General features: G+C 43.8%; 1 protein-coding gene across 7 annotated transcripts in view; it reads left to right on the forward strand.

Annotated features, from left to right (window-relative positions):
- SNAP47 (synaptosome associated protein 47) overlaps window positions 1-27660 on the forward strand; it is a 36959-nt gene that overhangs the window by 5723 nt on the left and 3576 nt on the right. For 3 of the 7 annotated variants that reach the window (XM_075082142.1, XM_075082143.1, XM_075082144.1), the window contains exons 2-5: window positions 3520-4075; window positions 10076-10560; window positions 14520-14650; window positions 24016-26613. In XM_075082142.1, the coding sequence (XP_074938243.1) occupies window positions 3579-4075; window positions 10076-10560; window positions 14520-14650; window positions 24016-24162 (1260 nt within the window). In that variant the 5' untranslated portion in view covers window positions 3520-3578 and the 3' untranslated portion in view covers window positions 24163-26613. Of the gene's footprint in view, window positions 1-678; window positions 3056-3519; window positions 4076-10075; window positions 10561-14519; window positions 14651-17906; window positions 18753-24015; window positions 26614-27660 lie in introns of those variants that run through there. The other 4 variants (XM_075082148.1, XM_075082141.1, XM_075082145.1 and 1 more) reach the window with 3 other exon arrangements.

Below are 27660 nucleotides of genomic sequence, written 5' to 3' on the forward strand. Positions count from 1 at the left end.
TATATATATAGGGTTTAGAAAAGAACATCTCAGGGCAACAGCTTGTTGTGAGCGGTGTGTAGATACTGATGAGATTTTCAGAAACCGGTAAAAGTAGCAAAGGCTTGCACAGCGTGGAGGAAGGGGACGTCAGCTACTTCGTGTGAGCCGAGATCTGTTGTGTTCCTGAATGTGACACAATGGGAGGCTCCTGATGGATTTTTTGTTGTTATTATTACTTTTTCTGGGTCTGATGGGAGCTTTTTCAGTGAATTTCGTTTGCCTTTACGACATAGTTAGGGTATCAGGAGTTTAAGGGTGTAATAAAAGAGGTTTATTTTTGTTTATTGTCTGTTTACTACTATTGACTTTGAATCTAGGCAGTTTCAAACAGTTAAACCTAATCTGGATTTGTAATTTGTAAATCCTGATTAATAAAGCTATTACATGAGTTAGTTTTGCCACTCATTGATTTTTGTGTTGATGGTTGCACTTGATGATCCTATAGGTCTTTTCCAACCTTAATAATTCTATGATTCTATGATTCGATTATTTCAACGCTAATGTAACTTATGCTGTTGTTCAAACTGACATAGTTGTCAGTTATGGTAGCAGAAACTATACTGTTATTAGCACATAATTCTTTATCTGTATTAGAAACATTTTCTACTGAAGGTGTCCTGTAAAAGCCTGCTCAGGGATCCCACCGCTGATGTTTGTTTCTTTGCGGTCATATTTGACTGATCGTTAACGAGTATTTTTCTTCTCTTTGTTTCTTTGTGAATAACTTTTTTTTTTTCTTCTGTATGACAGAAAGAAAATAACTTTTAAATAGGAATTAGAATCACTGGCTACTCACAGAGCCCAGTGAGTCTGGAAGAAACCATTCTGTTTATCAGATCTGTCTGGTCTAACCTCGCTGCATTAGAGGAATTCCCTTCCTTTTCTAGCTGGAGGAATGAGGCCAGAGCTTTTAGCTCTTTCTCCAAATTATGAATTCATGTAGCAAATGATTGATAAAGCTGTTAGAAATCATATCTCCTAGAACTTGTCGTTGTTTTGTGGGCTATGGCTACTCACTGAAATTGGGTTTCTGCGGGCTTTTTTCCCCCCTTTCTTTGGCCCATAGTAAACTGCAGAGAGGCACGTGACTCCCCACTGGATTGCAGTTCTATTAGGACTAAACAGATTGAGAATTATCACTTTAAACTCCAGCTGTTTTGTAAAGTTGTGGCTTATGTTTTTTCCTCATTTGCTTCACTAAAACTCATAATGCCATGGAAATAAGGGATGAAAATCAAAGTAAAGATTTTTGTGGAATATGATGTATCATGAGTAGTCCTTACCTCGGTAATACTGAAGTTGTGGATATATTTAATAAAAGGAGTCATTGGAACTGGACTCAGAGGTAGAGAGCTCTATTTAAGGGCTATTAATGATGCAGCAGTCTGAAGACACTTGGAGATCTTCGGCATATGCTATAGGAATTCACCCCAGAGCTGCCTGAAAAAGGACTATTAGCGTTTTTACTTGCATTAGGATTCCTGGACATTTCCTTAAGGGGAACAGATTGTACTGAAGTAAAAAGGTGTAATTAGTGTCAGCGTCAGCCTAACTGGGGATTTTGTGGTGGAGCTCTTTTCATTTATTGCACCATACAGGTAGGAGAACACCTTGAGATAATGTTCTGGTGCTAATCCGTAAATTGTGCTATGATACATTAAAGGCTTTGAGAAGATAATGAATATGTGGGTAATTAAATCACCATTAGATAATGTATTGGGTGTTGACAAAGAACTTAGTTGTGGAACGTAATTGGTCTTCAGTGCTCGTGCTGAAAACTGTAGCGTTATGAAGGAAATCTTACAGGAACCAATCTGACCCTTGGGTGCAAGAAGCCTCTTTGGAGGTGGGGAGAGACGCCACTCCAGAGATGTTTAATTTAATTTACCATTCCAAATTTGAGCTTGTTCTGATGTAAGCAAGCCAGGCCTGAGGCGTGCGACAGCTCCTTGTTTTCTGGCTGGGATTCCGGATACCGGTGAGCAAATCTTAAAGGATTAATATTATGTCATCAAATATCATCATGGGATCCAGGGAAACACGGCCTGTCACAGAGGTGCAGTGAAATCACTGTTGCTCTGAACATTGTGTCCCTTCACACTGAGCAGAGTCATAGAATCATAGGATCATAAAGGTTGGAAAAGACCTCGAGGATGATCAAGTCCAACCCCCAACCCAACACTACCATGTCTCCTAAACCATGCCCTGAAATGCCACGCCTGCACGTGTTTTGAACACCTCAGTTCTGCTGGCTTTTAAGCCTCTGCCGGTTCTGGTGCCACTCGCCCCGCTGCCGCCTGTGCGGAGTTGCTCTGCATGCCAGGCCAGCGGCACATCTTCCAATACCACTGTGGCATCTTTTTCATCTTAACTTCCACTGGGGTCAGTCAGGGTTTTCCCAACCGTGCGCTAAGTGGTTTCAGTCCTTCCCAAACTCCTATTTCCAAACGTATTTCAGAGTAACCGAGAAACAACGAATATTTCACAGAACAAAAACTACAGATTTTTGTGGGGGTTTATTTTGGCCGCATTGTTCTACCAGAAGTTCTGTTATCCACTTGAGTTTTGTAAGGTAGGTATTTTTGCAGGTGTCCTGAGACCAAGAGTGGTGGTCTGAGATAGTCGCGATTTCTGAAGAATATTTATCCATTTGTGGCTCGGTGTTTCTGCTCTTTAACAACTGTGAGTTCTGGTCAGCGGTGATTTTGGTTTCACCTGCGCTGTTGAATACGTTGGATAGACATTCCGGGCGTGCTCGTAACGTACCTGGATGTTGAGATATCAGAGTGGAAGGGGAAGGACCAGTTATTTATTGTGATTGTTGTAGATAGGTATTGATGAGCTCACATTTTGGTATATTCTGGATTTTCTTCAGTACCTGTTGGTCTGTGGGAACCTGCTTCTGATGATGAGGTGGGGAATGGAAAATTTTTTACACGATCACCCTCCAGTAAAAAGGGGTATGTGAGAGACTCAGAGAAGTTCGTAAAAGTTTTTCATGCTTCTGCTTTTCGTAAGTTCCCCTCCACCCAAAAATATGAACATATGCATGTGAACATACAGACTAATCTAATTATAAAGCACCTCCCCATCAAAAACAGCGCAGCAGGTACTAAATGTCATTTGAATAGTAATTTGAAGTTTATGCTCTGGTAAATCACATGCTGGAACATGATGAGAACATTCTAAACAGGGGAAGTAGCGCTGTTACGGAGTGGGCAGTAATACTGATGGTCTCCTTGAGAAAGGGTGAGTCTTTCTGAAGGAAATATTTGGATGTGTAGGAATAATTACCAATTTTTATAACCCATCTGTACCTATTTCCAAATCTGTCTTTGGCGCACACCTGAAAGGTTACAGGGAAAGTCCTGGAAGCCAGCTGTGGGTGGGGATAATTACTTAGGAGTGTTTGTAACATCGGCTTTTATACATTGCTAAGGATTCTGGCATTTTTTTTTTTCTTCTCTTTTACTCTAGTTTCTCCTTCTGGCTTTGAGAGCGTTGCTCTTGTAGAAGAGGATCTGAACGGCGAGCTGATGAACGAAGACATCCGTATCCATAGCTGGCCTTGTTCTTACTACTTGGACACCAGCAAACAATGGGTGTCTGGCAGACTCTCACTGACTCCCGTGGCGATCAAATTTACAGCTGACAAGACTGGGGAGCTTTTGGTCAACTTCCATCTTTCTAGTATCAGTGAGATCAAGAAGGAATCTTCAAATTTAATCTTCAGCTCCCTTACCATCTTAGAGAAGAACACCAAGCACTGGTTCAGTTCTCTGCAACCCAACAGAAATGTGGTATTCAACATCCTCGAGCACTTCTGGAGGGAGCAGTTGCTGTCAAGTGAAGGCGCAGGAGCAGAAGCAGCAGCTTTGCAATCGACAAAGGGAAAAGAACTGACCGGGTTATTGACTGGGTCGCAGAAACGACTGGAGGACACGGCAAAAGTCCTGCATTACCAGGGCGAGCAGTTCGATAACATCATGAGGGGACTCAACAAGATCGAAGGGGATATGGATGTAGCAGACAGGTACGGTACTGTAGCATCCTCTGAGCTAAGCGGTGGTTGTGGGGTGGTATTATTTAGGCCTGAAATTTGTGGGGCAGATCCACAGAGGTCTTAAGGAAACTGAACTGTTGACTTTCACTGAAAGTTTAAGCCTGTGATGGCCCAGCTCTTGTTATAAGATGTTTTTATAGTTCTGTCTTCCTTTCTGGGCAACATGTTTTCACCCTGGTGAAGTTGTTTGTATATTTATAGATACGTATGTGTGTGTGTGTGTATATATGTGTGTGTGTGTATATATACACCTGTCCTCTCTCCTTCAAATAACTTTTCAAGGCCTTATGAATTTCAGCCACAACTGGTGGAAATGGTAGAGGTCTCCAAAATGCTAACAACCTGTAAGTTTTGAGAGAATAGGCAACCAGTTAGGGGAAGGGGATGCAAATTGGTGTCCTCACTGAAGGAATGGAATTCACATTTTTATTAGATGTCCTAGAATATGCATAAATGAAAAAATACTGGAAGTTGAGTTAATTTTGCCAGTCCTGGACCAGCTTGTTTTGCTGCTCTACAGCAAACATGACAAGAGTTCTGCTTTTCTGTTTCTTTTCAAAGGAAATGCTGAATATGGCAGGTGGGCTGCTGATTTGGAGACGGTTTCCTAGAGTTATCAGGAGACAGGTGCAAGTTAATCTTTACTTAAGGAGATTGTACTCCTTTCTCTGCACATGAAAGGCAGCTTTTGAAGCTTCTTTTTGTCTACAAAGCGTGTGTAGTTGAGGGCTTTCTGTTTGCCCTTTACTTCACATGAATTTACTTCCCAGCTACACACAGCAGTGAGGAATGGGTCCATGGTGTGGATGTAGTCAGGGAAGTGGATGTAGAAACAGTGCTCCCTTATTTGTGCTATAAAACTGCACTGCTTTTAACCTTACATGGAATACTCCCTGCCTTTAGGCCTAGGTGGAATAAATACATTTTGAGGAAAAAATGAGCAGTGCTGAGCAACGCTGAACTGCTGAGCTTTGTCTGCAGAGTCTGGTGGTGCAAGAACCGGAGAGACAGTACTAGGCTATTTGTGGTACTCTCAATCAGGCACTTACACCAGCGTATTAAAAAAAATTAGCCACCAAGTGGTGCCTTTAGACAACTGAAATAATAGATTTGGAGCACGCTTGAGATGTTGCTTAACTTCAGCTGTTGCAGAACTCGGAGTGAATAGTAAATGGTTGGTGCCTTAATCAGAACGTTATGACTTTACTGTTTAATGATTAACATACAAAACAGCACAGAGAAATTCACTTTGAATACTGCAAGTTGGATTCGACAGCAGTCCAAAACAGACAATAAGGTTAAGAGTAGTATTGTAATGTTTGAAGATAGTCAGCTCCGAGTGTCTTTGTGGAAGCTCTGACACCTGCATGAAGAAACAAACACAATAAAGTTCAAACTAGTTGTTTTTGGAAGAAGCATCTGTTTTTAGACGGATATCATGTCTAAAAGAAAGTGTTCGTTTCACAACGATTCTGGTGATATTCTCCATACCCTTTAATGAAAAGCCAAGATAACTGAAAGCTTCAGCAATAGCTTTTAAAGTTCTGTAGCAATAAACAATGAGTAGGAAAATAAATACCTGCTCATTGTTTTTGGAAGAGGGTTTTGTTTTGGGTTAAGTTGCACTGGGAGGTATTATTTGTCCTCATGAATCTGAAGAGCTGGATGCTTTGATGTAAAAATGGAAAAATAAGGGAAGGCATTGACAAAATGTTAGCTGAGGTTCCACTTTATCTACAGTATGAAGAGTTTGGCCAGCTTGCTCGCAGGCTAAAACACAGCCCAGAATCACAGAGTGGTGGCGGTTGGCAGGGCCCTCTGGAGCTCATCCCGTCCCACCCCCTGCATGAGCAGGCACCCCCAGAGCAGGGGCACAGGGCCGCGTCCAGGTGGGGTGTGAATGTCTCCAGGGAAGGGACCCCACAGCCTCTCTGGGCAGCCTGTGCCCCTGCTCTGGCACCCGCACAGGGAAGGGGTTTGTCCTCATGTTCAGGGGGAACTTCCCGTGTTCCAGCTTGTGCCCGTTGCCCCTTGGCCTGGCGTTGGGCACGGCTGAAAAGAGCCCGGCCCCATCCCCCTGACACCCGCCCTTCAGATATTTATAAGCATTGATGAGATCCCCCGTCAGCCTTCTCTTCTCCAGGCTGAACAAGCCCAGGTCTCTCAGCCTTTCCTCCCAAGGGAGATGCTCCAGCCCCTGATCCCCTTGGCAGTTCTGCGCTGGTCTTGCTCCAGCAGTTCCCTGTCCTTGAACTGGGGGGCCCAAAAGTGGACCCCACGAGCAAAAAGCCAGAAGCCATTAGCAAAACTGTGTTTTAATTGCTCTAGACTTTTTGAAAACACTTAGTTTTCTCGCATAGTTTGTGTGTGTGTGTGTGTGTGTGTGTGTGTTTCTCATAAATCTGCTTCCCCCCTCCCTGCCCAAAGTCTTCTCTTAAACTGATGACATATTTCTCCATTTCCTAAACCAACGTAGAAAATGGGGAAGACCATGATTGAAGCTCATTTGATTGTTACATATTAGGTAACTCGAACTCTTACCATAGGTAAATATGCTAATGTCTATTAAGGCTCTTTGGCTCTTGCTTTCTTTAGAAACTTGATGAGAAGTAACTACACGGGTAGTATCATGCAGGACTATTTTGCATATATGGCCAATCTCGTGCAGAAGGAAACTCTAGTAACAAACTTGTGTCTGCTAATTCAAGGTTATGTGAGCAACACCAGTTTGGTGCTGGTGTCTGTCATAAAAAGAACCAGGCCCCTTTATCTACTTTCCCATGTTTAAAACTTTGATTAACTTTATCTTGCCTGTTTGGGGGGGGTGTTTTTGCTTATTAATCCTGTTCTTGTGTATGCCAGGGTATATACAGCTGCCTTCAGTAGACCCACATGCAGATAAGCAGCGCTGAGTCTTACGCACTAGCAGATGTTCAACGACCAAAAATAAACAGAAAACCAGATTCACTGGTTTCTTTTTAATATATTACTATTAGAGGACAAGGTACTCTGGTTGCAAATTTTCATTTGTATATAAGGACCGGGCATATAGTTTCTTGATACAGAGGGGTGACTCCTCCGTGGAAGGCCAGAGAAGTTGGCTGGAGCCTTTGTTAGGGCTGTGCAGCAGAAAAATCTTGACTGTAAATCAGACATTGCACAGCCAGGATGTCAGTCCCCGGGGAAAGAGGGGAGGAGATGAGTGAAGGGATAAAGTTATAAAAATTAAGGCTCAAAGCTATCCAGAGTGAGTTACCACAGTGTAAACGGAGCTTCAGACTTGTGACATTGCAGCTGCTTTTCAGTAAGTGAACGCACATGCTTTTCTCACGGTGGATTGATGAAGCGAACCCATATTGTAGGAATTTAATGACTTTTCATAGGTTAAGACACAGGCATAAACTGTTGTTGCCCTGAAGTACCTTGTAACTTTCATACACCAAGAGGGCAGAAAATGTGCTTGCATTCTGCAGAAATGAGGTCAGGTCATGTGTTCCTGTTTAGTTACAGCTAACAGGTAGGTTAGGGCATGGCTTTTAATTTGGAAGATGGTGTGTGCTAGCAGAGCCTAGGGCTTTGTCAGTCCTCTGTGTTGAACTTAAGTTGAACCTCATAGTTTCAGAAGTCAGCCCTAAATCTGTGACGCTGTGCCACTTCAAATTCTGTTATTGTAGAACTTTGTTACATGTCCTTTGGTCTGTCTTGGAGTGTCGCAGTGTTTTCAGAGGGCAGCAGAGAGCTCCAGACCCATTACTCATGTCGCATGCTATCTACATAAATATCTGATGTTCATGCTTTAGTTAGGAGTAGGTTCTTGGAACAATTCATTCTGCCTCCGCTATCCATGAGTTCAGTGGTTGACTCCCAAAATGACTTTTTCTGCTTTTCCTAGCAGATGAATTTCTTTTAAGTAGGTCTGTTTTGAAGCCAGTGCAGAACTTTGATGGCTAGTAAACAAAGCATGGTCAGTTACAGCTTCCTCTTTCAGATTAGTCTTTGCAGCCAAATTAAACAGGATTTTAAAATTGCAAAGTCTTCTGTAGACACACACTGATTCGCTCATGGAAAAGAAATCATTACAAAAAGCATCTTGAGAGCAGCATTGCTGTGATGCATATTTTTATCAGGTGGTACCTTTCTACAATAAACTTAAAAGCAAATTAAATCAAGCTGGCTCTCCTAAACAGCGATGAAGCAGTAGTACTTTATATTTTGGTCCTGTAAGTCTTGCACCTCTAGGATTTCAGTCAGTAAATAGTCTTTTGTAGCATCAATAAGAGGAAAGTGTGTCTCTAAAGATTTTATTACATGTCATCTGGCTTCATTAGAGGCACCTACTCCAGCTACCATGGCCGTGGCACATGCCTAACCACTGGGTAGTCTTTAAGGTGTTTATGGGGTAGGGTGGACACAGTTTCCATCTGGGTTGCAATTCCTTAGAGCTTTTTTTTTGTTGTTCGTTTTAAAAAGAACCTCTTCCCTCCCGTTAGTTAATCAAGAATCCAGTTGTGCCTCCAGAGATGGTTCTGCTCAGTGACTGGTGGGTGGGCTGAGAATTCTCCATCGAAACCACCCTGGTCAGGCTAGTGGCCTGCAGGCTGGTTTGGTTTGTGGGGTGCTTCCAGCCAGCTCACTGCAGTTTTCCAGTGGGGACTGGCTAGGGTTATTTGAGCAGTGGATTCATCCCAGAGGGTTGACTTGCCTCTTCCTACGCTTGCCTGCAACTGGAGACGAGCCACTCTGGATCAGATGTGAAGTGGGTACCAGGGGCTGCTGGTGGGAGAGAGAGGAGGCAGCTGGTTGAACACTGGGAGGGAGCAGGGGGATATGAAGTTACTGTTGGCTCCTGAATTTCTTTCCAGCCACCGAGGCTGAGTCATCCTGAAATACAGGATCCTCTGCTAGCAGGATGGGTTTGGGTGACAGGCAGGGCATGAGAGGAGAGTGGGAGAAACGGAGCATCATAGGTGCTGACTGTGGCTCTGCCTCTAGCTCCTCTCTAGACCTGGAGAGGGATGCTAACAGGCAGCACAGCACATGGAAAATCAAACCAAAACCATCACCTTGCCTCTCATTCCCCCCCTTTTTTTTTGGTGGAAAGAGTCCTGGTGAGGCTTAGACCCAAAGAGACCTGTGATAGTGATCCTTTCTTGGGAGAGGACCCCAGAAAAGGGGAATGGGACAAAATACAACCGAAGGATCGTGTCCTCCATATGACTGATTCTTCCTAACAGTGTGTTACATCTTTCTTGCCTACAGCTGATAAACTTAGTGCCTGCTTCAGTGCATCTTGTGTAGAAATAAGGGGCTTGACTCCCTGCCTTAGTTCTGGCTGTGCAGTGGTCTTCCTTGGGAGCAGCTGCTTAATTCCTCCATAAAGTGAGTCTGGTTCTCTTTAAGCTAAGGCATGAGTTTACCAGCAAGGAGGCCTGTCTCCTTCAGGAGCTACACCAACACTGATGGTCAGGCAGACGCTGGACACTAGTGGGCATTCTCTGCTGGGCTTTTCAGCCTCAGCCTTGCGCTCTTAGTGTTTTAACTGGCAATGGGAATTCGGGAGTTGGGGGCAAAGCAAAAGGTGGCATCAGACTGTGGGGCTGAGGTATAAAGGAGTAGAAAACGGCAGTGATGGTGAAGGCCAAGGGTGGAAACATTGAGGTAAAAGGCAGTGTTAGCTGAAGAACAGATGGGTGTAAATTTGCCTGGCTAAATCCAGTCGGAAGTTGGATTTCTCACAGAACAGTGAGATTCTGGGACCGCTTTCCAACGTGTTAGCAAATGAAGAAAAGCTGGATTTTAAAATGGATGGCTCCTGGTAAGGCTGTACATAGGTTCAGGGAGCTAAATAACAAGAGGGCTGGATGCAGTATTAAGAAATCTTTGTGTCTGTGGTAATTTGCTTTGAACTGGTGGGGTAGCACTACCCTCCTGCTGGCTTCCCCTCTTCTAACACTCTCGTTTCTCCACTAGGTTGTTGACGGAGCTCGAATCTCCTTCTTGGTGGCCGTTTAGCAGCAAGCTCTGGAAAGCGCCATTGGAAACCAAGCCAAAGGAAACTGCCACAGTTTCCGATTCGAAGAACCAGGAAGGAATCATAATTAGAATTCCAGTTATTATCACCCACAGAACAGACTCAAATGTCAAGCCAGGAAAACTCACGCTCTTTGCTTCTGGCCTGGAAATCAGTGACTGCAATTCTCAGGTCATTCACCGGTTTGAATCAAAGGATGTAGATGATATCAGAGTTCATACGCCATACGAAATCAGCGTCCGTCAGAGGTTTATTGGGAAGCCCGACACCTCTTACCGGCTCTTGTCAGCAAAGATGCCAGAAGCAATTCCCATCTTGGAGATGCAGTTTAGCAAGAAGATACAGTTTTTAGAAGATGCCCTAGGATTTGTTGGTGCCAGGAAGTCTCCTCAGGTGGATTTGGGGGCCTCCATTTGGCAAGCAGGTATGTGACGGACAAAGCAACGCATCTCTAAGCAGTAACGCTTGCACCAAAAGTTTCCAAGTCGTTTTCAAACTCAAAACAGTGTATAATATTTACAAGGCAAATCTGCTCCCCCCTGCCCCAACAGTGAGACCGTGCTGATGATAAAATGCAAGACATAACTGCTAGGTGACTTTAGACCTTCTTGCCGAGAGCGAGAGGGTGGAGATGCCGGAAGCGTGCAGCCCTGTTGTAGCCTAGTTGGATTTACTTTCTCCCAACAGCATTAGCAAAACCGGTGACTGCAGATGCTTGAGGCTGAGTGTCCCTTAGGAGCCCGACAGCTGGAACATGCCAAGCCCTCTTTAACATTGTGCTCTCAGCTGGTGTTGTCACTAACTCCACACTGCTTTGTGAAAGGATTAACTTAATTTGAGTTTCAGCTACCGGCCCATGTTTTAACTACAATGTCATTTGTTTTCCGGTGGTCACCAATGTGGTATTGTGCCACTCTGTGGGCAGGGGTCATTAGAAATCCATTCTTCTCTCCTCGCTGCATGCCTCGGAGTCCTCTGTCATTGCTATTTTTCCTTCGGCAGTTTGTAGCTGGAAGCATATTTATATTAAACCTGTCGTTCAGCTGATTGTAGAAAGTTTAAAACAAATATCCAGTCCAGCAAGTTTTTAAATAACACATCGGATAAACATCATGTTAATTTTTGTGTCTTAAAAAATAGAATTTTGTTACTTGAGAAGTTCAGGTGTTTGGGTTTAGTAGATTTTAGGTCTCACATTAGGTGGATGCATACTTTAATTGTTTTAAGAAGACACAGTGGAGACAGAAACCCTTTCACAACAATACGAATAACATTCCTTACTACTATTACTTCTTCTAAAATCCTGGGGAGGGTTATTTTTTTTCATTTGTTTTAGTAATCCAACCCTGGATTCATCTGCAGAGCTGGTGAATTTTTGCCTGTTAGGAATTTACTTCTATCAACGTGTCCAAATTATCTTTTTTTCCTAATTGTTAGTGACAAAAGAGCAAATTGGTGGATGGATTTATTGCCAGTATGTTAAAAAAGAGTAGAAAAATGGTACAGTAAAACAATAGATGAACCTATTTCTGTGCACCAAGCTAAAACTGGACTTCAGCAGGGAGGATAACGTCCTCTTGTTGACGAGTCATCAAGGGCCATAGCTTGGAAAAGCTTGTTAATTTTTAAGGAAGTAAGTCTTGGGCATCTGGCACTAAAATGTCAGCACAACAACTTAGAGGAAAAACAACCTGCTGGTTTCTTAAGCACGGAGTTATTCCAGCAAATTGGTGTTCAGTTCCTGATGGTCTTAAGGCTGGTTACATAAAATAATTGGTTATACAGCTCTACTGTGCTTAATTTCCCACTGCTCTGCTCTGTTTGCATCTGAGTCAGTGAGTCAAGGATATTGCTCTCCTACCCCCACCTGCATTTTGACTGTTTAATTTGGAAATGTCAGTAAAGAAAACTGGAGGTTATGGAAATCCTGACTTCTCCAGCTCCACCAAAACCCTTGTTTGTTCCTTCCCTGGAGTGTGTCGCCATCCGCCTTCTGTCACAAGATGGCAGTCACGGACTGCCTTTTACCCGCTGGGTTTTTTCCATGGCTGCTCACATGGTGGAAATACTGATTTTTAATTTTTTTCCTTTTTTTTTTTTTTCCCTAAAAGCAGGGGAAAAGAAGAAAAAGTCTATGTTATGCATGCCTGCCTTTGTGTACACATAAAATATATGTGTGTATTTTCAGATAGCAAATGTTGATTCAGAGACTTACAGGTGAAATATCCTTGCAGCGGAGGTACATCTGTCTCGGTGAACTGTCTCGTAGCGTTCTTTGCCCTCAGTGGTGCAGCCCAGAGACGCGAACATTTCCACAACTGTCATAGTCTCATCTGCATCCTGTCTGTTTATACTCGTCCTGCCTTAAAGTTGTGCATATTGTACATTTATATAAGTAAATACAAAACCCCCTCGTCTTTCCTAAGAGTTTTGGCTTGATTCCACCTAGAAGAGGAATTCGTGAAGAGTTTTAGACACACCAGATTATCTGAAAGTATTTTTAGCTGCTTTGCATGTCTTTTCTGACTGTATTTTTTTGGATCAAGCCGCACGGGTGTTTAAGTGCTCAGGACAGAGCAGAGAGGTTTGTTTTGTAACAGAGAGGTTCTTCTGTGCTGGATCAAGCCTGTGCTTTCCTTGCCAATAACGTCATCAATAATGGCTGATAGCAGCTACCCGGAATTAAAGAGCACAAGAAATCCTCCAGTGGGTCTGCAGTATAACAGTCTAGGGTAGCACTGTCTCAGTCCTATAGCTGAAGACTGGCATTCTCAGTGTCTCATCCCTCTCCAGGCTGCTGGATTTTTCCTGCTTACCCTTGTGACCAAATGTTCTCATGAGTTTCAAGCACTTTATTCAGAGGTTTGGTAGCTTCTCGTCCTCACATGGTGGCAGCGAGTCTCACAGTCCGACTGGGTGTAACACAAACAGAACAAAATTGCTTTTAAAATGTTTCTGCCTTTCTATTCAATTCTCTCCCTTTTTTTAAACTAGAAAATTTATGGGCGATGCCAGATCTCCTTCCTCATCCCATTCCTTTGTGTGCCTTTGTCACATCCGCCTCCTGTTCCTGTCCTCAGTGAGATTAATGGAGTGAAATGGATAGATTTCTTGGTTTTAATGAAATAATTAGCATATGGTGACACTCGGCTGATAAGAAACCCAAAGAATCTCGGCTGGCTGTTTGCTGCCATGGGAAGGTCTGTCATTCCCTCGCCGCTTTGTCCTCCGAGGGGGACCATGACAGTAATTTACCATAAGCAGCGTTTTTCAGTGCCTGGTTCTTAGGCCCTCCGAATACAAGGTGCATTTGCACAGGGTAACACTAGTACAGTGAATGACTTGCTTGTCTTAAACCTTGACGGTATCTGAGTCCAGTGACTCTCAGGCTGATAACAGAATAATTCCAGGGATTATGAGTGTGCAGTAATTACTTGAGAGGGATTTAGGCTTTGGTACTTTTGGTTTAGCTTTTGTCTCCCTTTTCACGGGGAAGTAACGCTATCCAAAGCGGTCGGGTGTACACCGTCAGTTGGCCAGCCAGCTGGGCACCAGCTCTCCGACGCGGCCGCGAGCTCTGGCATCTAACGTGCTTTCTGTCCTGACGTACAGAAGAGCTGCTGTCATCCTCCTGTGCTGGGTCAAGCCATGTGCTCGCAGGTGGCGGCGGTAGCGTTAGCTCCCTTTTTGGTACCCCTTTAAGTGGGAGAGCTTTGGAGATGTTTGAAGCACCTAAAGGAGCCAAGATGTGTGTCTCGGGTGTTTAGCACCCATCTGCATCAGAAATAACAACCTTTCCTCACAGCACGTCCCTGCTACCCTACTGGGTAGTATCAGATAGTGCAATAAGAGCTGATGCCTTAAATAAAGGACAGGTGGCGTGTTACACGAGGGATTGCGTCCACGCTGCCTAGCTGGGGGTGGCTGTTAGCGTCAGTATTGCCCTTCTGTTTCAGAGGTTTGCTGACTTGACTCTTGGGCTCTGTCCCCGATCCATCACTTTTAAATTCTTTAATTAAAAAGATTAAAGAGAGAAGAAGCAGCAGGTGGAGAATCCTCGTTTATGTGATTGGGAGTGTGTCGCTGCTGCTTTGCGCTCTGTTCAGATGAATCCCCATAGTCCAAAATGAACCCATTCTCCAAATGTTGCCTTTAATAAGTCATCTCTTGGCAGCCTGGTCACCTCCAGGTCAGGCGTTGTACAAAATCCAACTCAAATCCTTTCTAGAAGAACATGGCTTAACGGCCAAGGTTGGGTTAGGCTGCTCCCAGTGCGCTTGTCCCCTCGCAGACTGCTGTGGACCAAAACAAAGGTCAGCCAGTTTGATACTAGCACTAATTTTCCCCTCCGGTACAGGCTGACCATGGGAATTTCTCTTGCAGCTACAGGGCTCCTGGGAGGAGTGGTGCAGCCCAGCTCTCCAGTGGGCGGCGGAGGCAGCATGGACAATGACCAGGTTCAGCTGCAAAAGCAAGAGAAGATCTCCCAGGAAGAAGCAAAAGAGCTTAAACAGGTATAAGTTGAGATAACTTTGATAATAGTTGTTTCACTCCCTCTTTTTCCTTAATAACATGCATTTTCCTCATCAGAAACATGGTCATCGTCCTTATCAAAATATTCCTCTCTCTAAATTAAAATGAGCATATTTTAAAAACTAGTTAATCAAACCTGTGATTAAAATACACTGATAACTTTGTATTTGTTTTTAACTATTTTGAACAAATCAGAGATTATCAGCAAAATCTATTAAGTGATAGGGTTATAACACAAGGAAAATCCTTAAGTCTTTTTCTATCAACAGAAAAAACTGTTTTTTCTGAAGATAAAGAAGCTTAACAATTAAATCATCTTCAGCTTTCTTGTGTTTTCCCTATGCTATTTTACTCTTTTTAGTAAGGACTAGCAGTTCTATTTCAGAAACATCCACAAAACTGAACAAAATGTTTTATAAACACACAGAGAGACCTTGTAGTTGGGAAATAAGTATGCAGTCCAGCAAATTAATAAAGGGGAAATAAGTTGGAGATTTTACTAGGAAAAAATATTTATTTAAAGTAATCCAGCCTGATACTGTTCCTCTAAATGGCTTTTTAAGGAATTTCTCTCACAGCTGATGTTCAGACCTTCTAGTGAAGAATTCCTAATCCCTCCTTGTAGTATTTGGTTGATCTGAAACCGTGAACTAACTGGAAGGGCAACGGAGTATGGTTTTAGTGGGTTTTCCATTAAAATAGGTTTACTGGTGATGATCACAGCCACACCAGAAAATGTGGTTGAAGATTAAACTTCATTCTTGATATATTTTTTTATTCCCCTCTAGTATCTTATTATCTTTAGTATTCCATCTGTAGGCTGGTGAAAGCGTCATGTGAATTTTCTGCTAATTCTACTGCCTCTTAGCCAAACCTGCAGCTTTCTAGCCCCGTTCTTTTATTTTACAGTTGAGAATTAGCATTCAGCAGCCTCAGTTAGCTGGAGTGCGTTTGAGAGTCACCAGCTCTTAGTAGTGACTTGAGGGGCTAAAAATGACAACTTATTGCAAGAAAAAAAACCCAAACATTCTATGTATTAAAATTAACCGAAAGACAGTGGGGTGAGAGTTTAACCTTTGCAGAAGGTTAATTTCAGAAATTGCTGAAATTCTCTGTGCTGGATGGTGAACTAGAAGCAGTGTTAGATCGCTGGTGTTATTTAAAAGAAAACACTTTCAAGATTAACTAGAACTCAGAAGATAATTCTCGTATTTATTTATACCACATCAAGCCAGAATTTTTAAGCCAGTTAATGGGCTGGGGTGAGCTGGTGGGTGGGGGTGAGTGGGGAGGGGGCCTGAATGCCATGAATTGGCCTGATTTTTTTCCCAATAATTGCTCAGCACCTGTTCGCCGAGAGTCAGGCCTCTTTAATCATCCTTCCAGTCATTAATAATTTTAAGGTACATGCCACAATTCCGATAAAATTCCTCTTCCTTCTCCTTTACTAAGAATCACCAGGTAAATACACAGTTTTAGACTAAAAATTGCTTCTGTAACCAAAATATAGTCAAGATCTTTTGACTGAAATATCTTATTTGAGCTTTTTCAAAAACAGAATGGACTGTCCACCATTGAATCGTTCTCCCTTTTCTCATCTTTTAAAGAGCTTATCTTCATGAAATATCATTTTATTAAAAAAAAAAAAAAGGCATTTTCTGAAGTGGTGTTGACTCTTTGGAAGATTTTAGGGGAGACTTCTCAGTTGTAGTTGTACAAGTAGCAGCAATCTCTCATTCATGCACGTGTACACTTTGTACAGCTTTTATGTATTCAGAAGGGCGAGTTGTTCCTTAAATGTCGCTTTTCAGCACTGCAATCCTGATTTGTAGCCAGGCCAAAAAAAGCTAAATACGGTATGAAGGTTTGTTGGTCGTGGACGACGATTGAAGGCGCGTTTTGCTACGCCTTTCAAAAAAGGGTCTCTTGAGAACTGCTTCCCCAGGGCCAGTTCTTGACAGCTGAACACCAACCTTTGTTGGCTGTGACTGGAGAAGCGGAGGAAACACAGGGCGGGGAGTTCGGCATCTTCCAACGCGTCTTGCGAATTGGGAATGAAGCCTCTTGTCTTGCATAGACTGGTGTCTCTCTCCAGCTGCTCCGAGAGTTGTCCAAGCACTGCTTTTTCTCATTGCTCTGAAGTGTAAAACAGAGTGAAATAGCTCAGGATCTTTCGGTTCTGTTAGGAGAGAACGTGGTGAGGTTTAGAGGGGAAGTGTGAAGGTGTGGAAGTGAAGGAAGGCATGTTTGAAGGGGGCAGTTCCTACCGGTAAAAGCAGATTTAAAAGGTTTGGAGGTTGGGGATTTATTCTGACGGGGCTCAAGGGCAGCATTGCGGTAAACGCCATACAAAGCCTTGCAAGTATTGAACCCCTGGAAGCACCGAGGTGAAAATCTTGCAGCTACATCTGAGCAGGACGTCTAATGCTTATCCAAGGTATGTCAAGCCTTTATCTAAGGTTATATTTGCCATATTCAGTCATTTTATAATTGAGAAGTGGGTTAAGTCCATAAATAGAAAGCAGGGCAGGGAACCAGGAGCTTTGTCTCATTTCCAGCTGCGTGACCTTAAGCAGTCAGTTGTGAGCTAGGTTGTAGGGTGCTCCTCACTGAGGTGGAGCCTGCTGCCTTCTCCTTTTTTCTCCAGAGGTGTCTCCTCAACGGGCAGCAGGCATAGTCCGTGTTTTAGCCTGCAGCAAGGGCTCGTCTGTCACTGATGCAGTTGCTCCCAGAGAGCTTCTTTGCACCGCTTCCGTTCGGCATCCGCTTTGGGAGTGAGCAGGGTGATGGTTAATCACATTTGCAAAGCATTTAGAGGGTAAAGGGGGAAAACAGTTACAAGTGTAAAGCATTAACGTGCACTAAAGACAACAATACTCATGGCATCAGACTTCCATGAATGAATTAAAGGTGTTTGAGGTTCTTACGTTGAGAACTGCAGCATTTTTCTGAGCATTTTCCTCTCTTGAGGATTATGATCTTTTATTCTGTAATGCAAGCACTTGTTTTTTTTAAAAAACAAGATCACGAAGCCCAGAAGAGCTGGGCTCTGGCCCCCTCCTTACTTGTGGTGTGGGTAAGTCCAGCAGAACTTTTGAAGTCGGAGAAGTAAGAGGAATTTGTGGTGAACAAATAGTTGTTGCTTTTCCTCTCTCCTCAAAAGCAAGTTACTTGCAGTGATAACAATAGATGTTTTGCAACAGGAATTGTTGAATGATACCAAATTCCTTCCATTAGAGCTGGAAACCCTGAGCGTCTGCAGTTGTGATTGGGTGCCTGAGCAAAGGACCTCCCCAGGACTTCATGAAGGGACGTTTATATTAAATAACGCAAGAGCTTGTGGCAATGTGAGCTGTGTTCCTTAGCTGTGCTATCGTGATGGAGAAAAGCCTACGAAGTTCCTCTGGCTGAGCTCTGCTCGCTGTGGCTGACATAGTGGCCCCAGCTGTGGGAGGGGATATGATAACATTACCTTAAGGGCTGTGGTCGAGGGGGGAGAATTCACTGAATTGGAATTTCTTTTGCCAAACCAGTGCTTTCTAATTTCCAAAACCGTTCCAGCCAAAGACATGTTGCCCTGATATTTCCCGTCTGCAGATTGCGTATGCCGTGAGGACAGAGGTAGTATTAAAGAAGTTAATTCTGTAACATCTGGGAAAAAAAACACATCCTGGTGTATATCTCTGTGATGTTTTCTTCCTCGATGTCTTCTCGAGTCTTGGTGGCTCCGTTTCAGTCCTTTACTACTTTCAGAGTCTCTTCAGTGTTCATTTACCCTTTTATCATGCCCTCGTCTCAGGAAATCACAACCTTTAGGTCAGAGAAAAAGCGTTTTGTTGAGGGACCGTCCATTCCAAGTGCTAAATACCAAGTTTGCTCATGGGATGGCCTTGTTCCATGGCCTATAGCGATGAACAGAAAACAGATATTAACAGACATGTGTAATGACCGTGCCCCGGATTTATCTTTTGGAAGGCACAATAAGGGGAGGGAGCTGAGGTCCTCACAACTAATGCTTTGTGTTTGCTGGAGTGTAACTTTAGTATTTAATGGTACAAAAATAAAAGGTGGTAGTTAAGCCTGTGGAGGTGCTTGGGTATTTTTTATCATGTTAGTGGCACCATGAGTGCTTAGTACTCCCTGAGAAAGTAAATAACATCAGTCCAAGAAGAAATAATGGGACAAATCAGCCACTACAAATAAGATAGTGAACGGTGACCCTTCCGTACTGTCTGAATAGCCACTGGCTCAAAAATGCAGATGCTTTAGAATTTGTCTGCTTTTGTGTGCCTCAGACACGAAGGACCTGCTGTCCTGTCAAACTTGCCCGTTCCAGTCTGTTCTGTGCTCAGAAGCCTTGTGCCACAAGAGGCAGCCTGATCTCCTCGAGCAAGCAGAAGCGCTTTTGCTAGTGGCTGGTGTAGAGCTTGGGTGTTTGTACGCCAAACACAACTCTGGATCAAGCAGAAAGAATGTCTGTGCTTTGCAAAGCTATGGGCAAGCGCTGATAGCGACAATCCCAAACAGGGAGCATGTTAAAGCAACACAAATCCATAGATTTTTGTCTCACGAGGCGTTGACAAATGTCCTCTAATCGTGTTGCAGTGGTTTAAGGTGTTTCTGCTCTCTACTGTCTCCCTGCCCATTTCCAGGCACAGCAGGAGAGGATGTAGACAGGCCTCTTAATATTTTTGATGCAAAATCACTCAGCTTAATCCCTATTTAATCCCTATTGTGGGTTTGAGTTTATAATGGGACTATGAATTGGAATATTTTTGGTGTTGTCCCCTCTTCTTCCTCACCTGCAAGACGTTCAGCGCAGAGGCGAAGCACTATATGAACTCACGATAAGTTATCACTGTCAAAGCCTCTGTGCGCGCCCTAGTTCAGAGTCCTGCGAATGACGGTTCTTTGTCTCCTAATAACAGGTGAATCTGGCTGGGGAAGCCACGTTCAGGAGCCATTTCTGGTCGTGCATGCTCTGCTTTAGCACTCAGAGCTCAGTGCGCAGGGATAACGGAGCAGATCTCAGGGAGGATTTCAGGGAGTTCAAGCTACAGCTGGCAATACTTCCTGCACAGCGACACTTTCTGTATCTTATTTTTAGTGCTGGATACTCAGTGTATCGAGATGGTCGATTATCTTTCACAAGCTTTAGCTAAATTGCATTACTATGATGGCATCTCAGGACCCAAACTATAAGATCTTTAGGTTACACCGTCTGTACGGTGCCTGACGCTCAGCGTTCAGATCTTCAGGTGGTGTGGCAAAATGATAAAGTACTAGGGCTTAGAGCAGGTCCGTGGGCTCTCGTCATTCCATTTGTGTCTGTTGTGACTGTCTCCAGCTAAGCTGGATGCTCGGCTCTCACGTGAGACAAAGCAGAGAGGAGTGGACAGTGCTTGGACTCCTCCTTACGCAGGTACATAAAATAGAGCAGATGAATCGTGACCTAAACTGCGCTGCGCAGTCTGTACAAGAACTAAACAAATCTCTACAAGAGCTTGGGGTACAGATCTTGAACGGATTCCTCTTCTCCCAGCAAGACTGAAGTCTGCTGTAGTTGAACGCTTGACACAGGGCGGATTTGGAGAACAAATTTCCTTCCTTGTTTTTTAACAGCAGGAACTCTGTGCGTGGGAATATTAGGTAACTTGCCTGAAGTTGCACAGAAAATCTGTGGCAGAGCCACGAGGACAAATCAGACTTTCCAAATTATATGTGGCATAAATCTGAGGCTGTCTCAATGTGAGATTGACCGCATTGGCCTGAGGAAATGCGCCTTTAAAACGCGTCTTTGATGGGCCAGTACCTGCTGTTTGGCTTTGTGTAACGGATAGAGTTTCATGTCTTGGTTCACCATCCAAATTACGTGCTGGCACAGAAGGCACTGCTGCTCTGAGCAGCTGACAGAACTGGAGCAGTGATAACTAGACATCTTGCCATCATTTTGCTTTGCAAAAATAGTGACCAGCTTTGGCCAGACTTCAGCTACCAGTAACTCTTTCCAGCGAGCTCTGTGGGCTGTGCTGGAAAAGCATCTTAATGATTTCAGGTCCCATTGGATCGAGCAGCAGCACTCGGCTTGAACGGTTGAAGATGCTGATAGACAAAGGGTTAAGGGATTTATTACCAGACTCTCTTAGGCAAAGAGAACAGATGAAAGTGAGCCGCTTGCCTCTTATTTTTATGTGTGAGGAACCACATCGTCACTGCTTGCTGCGTTTCAAGGCAGAGCCTAATTGGCAGGTGAACTGAGCAGAGCCCTGTAGCCGGATGAGTTTCCATTTTTACTGCTTTCGTATTTTAAAAGCTTTTCTGTTCTCAACAGTTGTGTCGCTTTCTGTATTTTAAATATTAAGTATGCTCTAATGAATGCAAAGCCTATCAAAAGTATTCTGGTTGGAAACTGAAAATAAACCGTTTTTCATCGCAAACCTGGGCCATTTTTGGGCACGATTTTGATTTACAAGTAAATTGGGTGCCCCTTGGAGAGGTGGGGAGGGAGGAGTGTCCCTGCTTCCTTTCTGCATCCTCTCGTGCCCGCCCCTGCTGTGCTGCGTAGCTCTCTGGGAGGCTTGCGCTGCACGTCACCACGTTTACCTTACGCGCTCGCCTCAATAGATTTCGCAAATGGAGACGTGCTGGGTGAGGACGGGGCTCAGAGAGCCGGCCTTACCACGCTGCTAAGGGCGCGTGGTGATAAACCTCTAAAAGCGTGTGCCTTGCTGCTGCAGAAGGTGGAGGCGTTGAATGGCCAGAGGGACCGTCGTGTGCCAGGCCACGGTCTAGAAAGTGTCGGCAGCTGCTGCTTTTGTTCTGCTGTGCTGGAAAACAAATTTTGGGATGCTCTTGGAGAAAAGTTTTTAGTAAACTTGCTGAAAGAATGTCAGTGTGGACCATCTTTAAATCACCTGCAAATGATGAAGCACGTGTCTTTCACTGGCATCCTTTAGGATATACTGAAGGAGTGAGGTCTTTCCTCTCTTAAACTAGTAAAAAGAATTAAGTTTATTGGCGTGGAGGCTGAAACCTGTGATCTTCTCTCAGTTGAGCGTTGAAGCTGGCTCTGTTCTTAGTTGGATGGAGTGAAACAGAAGACCTTCAGAGGTCTTTTTCAATCTTAATTATGCTGTGACTTTACGAATGGTAGGAGTCATTTCATGTAGCACTGGCTACTTTAGGTATTTATATGTATGTCTGTATATATAAAATATATGCAGCAGAAGCTCAGAGGAAGGGCTGCGGGAGAGCCGCCTCTGAACTTCCCATTTCCAAGTAGTAAAGTTACTTCCTCAGGAGAGGTGAGACCTTATTTCAGACCCATGTCCTGAATCACACACATGAGAGATCCGATCATGTCATTTTTTTTTTGGTGCGTAGCCGACACACGCCTACCGCCTCCGGTTTGGGGAGTTCAGCCGCACTTTCCTGTTACAGTGAAAGAACCTGAAGTGTTTCATTTGGGATAAAAACAGAGGGGGTTTAGCTTGTAGTTTTGGTAAGAACAGAAGAAGGTAGATTAAGCTTGATCCATGGTTTGTTTTGTATTTTCGCTTTGGCAGCCAAATTGCAAAACCAGTTATTCACACAGCTGTATTTCTAGCTGCCTGTGATTTATGGAAAGAGCTGAGAGATATTTTATGAGATAAATCTCACTACTGTGGCTGACGTCCAGCTTTAGTCAAAGCATTTTGCCTGCGTATAATTCCCCTGCCATTCCAGCTACATCTGATATTCCTTGCTGCTTTTCTCAAACCAGTAACTCGCAGCGCTGCAGACGATGGGACTGCTGTGGAATCCAGCCCCACGTGTGGGTAAAGGGGCTGCTGATGTTTCACAGCAGCTTTCTGGGGGCTGATTGTTTATATTCTAAAAGGAAAACAAGCAGAGTTTGCCAGTTGTTATGAAAAAATAGACATGTAGAGAGTACAATTCTTTTCCCCTATTTTAGCAAAAGCCACAGATTACAGATTTATTTTGTTAGAAGGGCTGCAGTTCGGGCAGCTTTACCTGGATGCACTATAGCAGTTGATGTTGTAGGATAGTGCTGGGATAATTTGCTTTCATGGAGACTCTTATTGCAGTTGATTGGATAAACTGCTCTTATTAAGCAGGCAGTGTGAGGATATCCTCACAGACCCATCCATGGGTGCCTAAGGGAGCAGGTCGTGTAGGCTTCCAGATCTCCCTCTGATACATCCGAGGGGAGGCAGCTGAGGCTTCCCTGTCAGGCAGGTGCTTTCAGTTCATGCAGCCAGGCTTATTAAGGGAATAGCCACAAGAGGGAAGAAAAGGCAACGATACTAACTCGTGCCTTGGGCTGCTGCTGAAAGGAGCCAGTGTTACAGGGTAAGGAATTAAGACAGATTTTTCTTGTGTTGTTTGGATCTCTGCTTTTGGACTTGGTTGTGCGAACTGATGAAAATGAGAGTCGAGTAGGCCCCATAAATCAGTGTATGGTAGCGTTAGGGATGTCTCCTAACCTAAAGAATGTATCAGCCTGGTTTCTCCTTCCACTTTAGAGGCTTCTGCCCTGTTTGGGCCAGTATCTATAGGTCTCCGCGCAATCTTGGAGTGGCTCAGGTTGTTTGCTTACAGTCCCACGTACGAACAGTAATTCGCAAAGCGTAGCGTTAACTGGTTGATGCGTAATGCAATGCTTGCAGCTCGGAATAGAGCCGTAGCCAGTGCATCTGTTGTTTCTCATCTTGGGTACAGCCTGGGCCTCTTGGCCGCCTTGATGTCTGTTCATACCACACCACCTTCCAGTCCCTTGAAAATTATTTGTTCGGTTTGCCCAAGTCTCACTTTTTTCCCCTTCTGCTCCGTCCAATGACACTTTTTTCTTCAGTGGATTGTAGTAAAACAGTGTTTTCTGTCCTTTGCCCTGGTCCCTGCCTAACCTCGCCTTCAGCCACGAGATGCCCTGCTGGCTTCGCGCCAGCTGTGCTCTCCGTCTGCGTCGGCTCTCACCGTGCGCAACATCTCAGGACAAGCTTCTGCTCTAAGATGCAGACATACCAAGGAGATGATAACAGAGCCAGCAAAAAGCTGATGTTTACACTGATTTTTACTTCTAATTTCTCTCCTTCCCCCCCCCGCCCCGATATAACCCTAACAGTTCAGATTTGATTTTTCTGGTCTTGGGTTCATTATTTAGTTCATCTCAATTCAGTTTATAGGAGGAAGACCTCTGTCTTTTCACCAGCATGCTTCAGGGCAGACTCCAATAGGTTATTTGGTCACTTAAAGCAATAAAATAACTAATTGCCATGGGTCTATTACGTTTCTCCAAGAACCGGCTGGTCAATCGCTGAAAGCTCTGAGTCTTTTCTTCTGACAGATACTAAAGAAACTGAAGGGCCTTGCCTTGGAGACAGAAGCCGAGCTGGAGAGACAGGACGAAGCTCTCGATTCCATCACTACCTCCGTAGACCGTGCGACGCTGAATATTGACAAGCAGAACCGCAGGATAAAGAGGCTGACGTAGCGCCCCAGGAGCCGGTGGCGGCGGTGTCGTGAGGAAGAGGAGGATCGGGGAACTGCGCTTTTCAAGACTTTCTTTAATACACTTTAATTGCATGGGAGGCGTTTGCGATATTGTCTGGAATACGATGCTGCTGCTGTTAAGCTCCTGAGGGTTTTGAAAATGTTTCCAGACTTGGATGATGCTTGAAGGCTGTTTTAGGGTTAAAAAGGCCAAGACTTTTAATTGCGGTGGAACAGTGATAGTGGATTCTTTACTGCAGAAAATCTGTAAATAGGAAGGGATGTGATATAATCTGAATCAACTTTTATGTGCTTTTTTTTTTTATGTTGCTGCTTTTGAAAGTTTGGGGTTTGGTTTTTATTTTTTACTGCAATGAAGAAGTGAAGGAGAAATGAACTGCATATGAGACTACTTTAGATGATTACAGCCTATTAATTCTCTTTCAAGGTCTTTCTTTAAAAGAGTTAATAGCTGAACTAAGGGCCAGATGTCCAACTGCAAGTCATTGAGGCTATTTTTTTAGTGTAAGTTAATGCTGAGGTGAGCAAATGATGGTGATAAAACCTTGTGTTCCCTGAGCAAATAGTTTTAATAGGTTTCAATCATGCTTTTAATGTACCCAGAAATTTTGTAAGAGCGGTGAAGACTTCGTGGCCACAGCTGCCTGTTCCCACGTCCTGGGAAATCAAAAGACGGTTAGTTAATGTGCATGTATCGGTAGAGACATCTATTTATTGAGCAGATTTTTTCCTTTTTGCCATTTGATAAATGTTTTGCTTCCTTAAGTCACTTATAAAAAGTGAGTGTCAAAGTTAAATACATGCTTCTGCTTTCCGGAAAGGGACCGCTGCTCTTCGATGATCATCTACACGTTTTTGTGAGTTTTATTTTTCCCCGTTAAACTGCACCCATAGCGAAGGAATTGATTTTGGAGTGATTTTTGGATTTCTTCAGTTCTTGGGCTTCACTGTTTGTATCCCTCACTTGCACGCGGTGGTTTTATGTTTTCGGTAATAGTCTGACGCGGGCTGCAGCGTCCTCAGAGCACCGTGAGCGCAGCATTCGCTTAGTGCGGTCCCTAAGTACCGTGTTAGACCTGGGCTGCCATGTCTCTGATGGACGTGAGCGGAGGGCCTCTCGCCCCTTTGCTTCTCTGTCCTTCATTTCCCAGGGATTTCCCTGCCATTCGTCTCCGACCCTCTAAATGGGAACTTCAGGAGTTGGGTGGAGCGTCACGTGGGTTTTGTGTAGGCTCCCATGCCTGTGGTCGGAGCTGTAGGCATCTGTGTAACGTCTGATAGTCGTGGCACGTCCCTCTAGCTTGTGGCTTTTATTTATTTGCACTAACTGCTGGTGAAGCATTTCAAGACTTCAGCAGACCTGTATTTCTAAAAGAAAAGGGAATACTGTCAGCTGTTGTCCAAGAGGTTTTGCCGAGTTCACAGTTGGCCCCATCGGGACGACAGGACGGTGGAGACCTTCTCCCTCCTAACTTTCTTGATACGATATAGGAGAGATTCCAGGTAACCCATGTATCCGTTGCCTGTGGCAGAGAACTCGCATCTCATCAATTGCTACAGTTCACCAGCTATTTTAGTTCAAAGTAGCTGTCTTGGTTTTTTTTTTTTTAAGTGTTTTTATATTAAAAAATTCTTGTATTGCTTTCAAATACAACCCTTTCGGTGCAATATTTTCGACTAGTGAAGCTTTGAACTGTTTATTCTACTGAGAGCTGATGTGAAATTTTCTCGTTTTGGAGTAATTCAGCCTACTTTTTAAAGAAAGGTACAGTAAATCACGTAGAGTATGTTGTTTTCAACATCTTACTCTACCTTGTTTTGTATTACTTCATATTCGTTTGTTAGTGTTGGAGTAAAGCGTACTTCTGCACCGTGAGTTCCTCATGGACGGTCCAAGTTGTTACTGGCATGCACTTTACCTACTTGCTGAATATGGTGATTATATACACATACACTATGTACTGTGAAATAAAACATTGTCTGGGGATCGCTTGTTTGTTTCCGATACCCAAATCACTGGTGTTTTACTGTAAAAAGAAGGTCTGTTTACACAACTAATCATTTCATGAATTTAAAAGTACACTTTGAACAAAATGTGTGTTAACTGAACCTGGTGCTGACTGGGAACAAATCTCTACTCTGAATTAGTCGGAGCCAGGATTGCCAAAAGTAAACGCTAATTACACGTCGTTTAGTTTAGCATTCTTTGTGCCATACTTTTTATTCTTGTGGTTTTTTAGCACCAGCTGTCGCATCTGGTTCAGTGTTTTGTGGTTTGTGTTAGTCCAACGTGTCAAGACTAAAGCAAAAAAAAAAGGTAATATTGTCTGTAAGAAGCGACCCGTTCTAGAGCTGTGCGTTAGCTAAATTTCATGTGCCCGCAGGACTTTCAAGCTGTAATTTCTTCTTATTAAATATCTTGGAATAGTGATCTTCTGTCTTGTATTCACTTGGCCGAGAAGTTGCAGTAAAAAGTAACTCTACCCGCTCCCTTGTCATACTGTGGAACAGAATTTAATGTAGCATTTCTTGTAGGGGTGGGGTTTGAAGATAGGCTTTTTTAATTATTATTATTAAAAAAGGGAAAATATAAACTGGTGGAGTATCATCAATGGGAAAGTCAGCTACCCCCAGCTGGACGTGGAGGGGGTGAACACCAGCAGAGCGTCCGCGGCGGCTGGCACTCTGTCCTGGGAGCCGCTCCAGCTCTTCGAGAGCAGGCTGAGAACTGCTTGGACGTGTCACGATTTGAACAGCCGCTTGCTCCCTGAGTATAAATATTTTACTCTGATCAAGATTTCTCTTTTCATGTAACAATACAGCTTCTGTTACTGCCAAAAGTGCTCAGAGCCTCCTAAGTTCCCTCCTGCCTTAACCCCAAGCGCCACTGGTTTCCAAATAACGTTGCTCCACGGGGGAAGATGCAGCAGGTAACTTGTGCCGATGGGGTTCTTGTGCTTCGTTCTGCACTGACCCGTTCTCTCCGTGAGGCTGAGACACGGACTTCTAGGATAACTTTTGCTTTTTATACGCGGTTTGTTAGTTCTTTGCAGGTGTTTTACTAGAAGTGAAAAGTGGGGGGCTCTGTCGTTAAGAGGCAGAAGGAAAAAAAAACTAATAAAAGAGATTCTAACCTAAAAAATAAAAAGGTTTTCCTTGGGAAGGCTTTTCAGCTGCAAAACAGAACTGGATCGTGCTGTATCATAGGGTAGGTTTATGCTCCGATGAGTGAGCCTGGAACAGCTGGAGCTTAAACGTGTCTCTTCGTAGGAGTTCGAACGTCTCCTGTGGAATCATTGAAACGCTGGTTATAAACACGGCACTTTGCAGTGCTCAGGCGAGTGGCGTAAGGAGGCTTCTCAGGCAATTAATTAATTTAACCAAAGCCTCATAATCTCTCTCTGTGTTTCCAAAGCCAGTGCTTTGAAACCGCTGCTAAGCCCTTCACAGATGGAAATGGAGGAAAGCTGCTTGCAAG

Source organism: Phalacrocorax aristotelis, chromosome 2 (assembly GCF_949628215.1).
Source record: "Phalacrocorax aristotelis chromosome 2, bGulAri2.1, whole genome shotgun sequence".
NCBI classification, from domain to species: domain Eukaryota; kingdom Metazoa; phylum Chordata; class Aves; order Suliformes; family Phalacrocoracidae; genus Phalacrocorax; species Phalacrocorax aristotelis.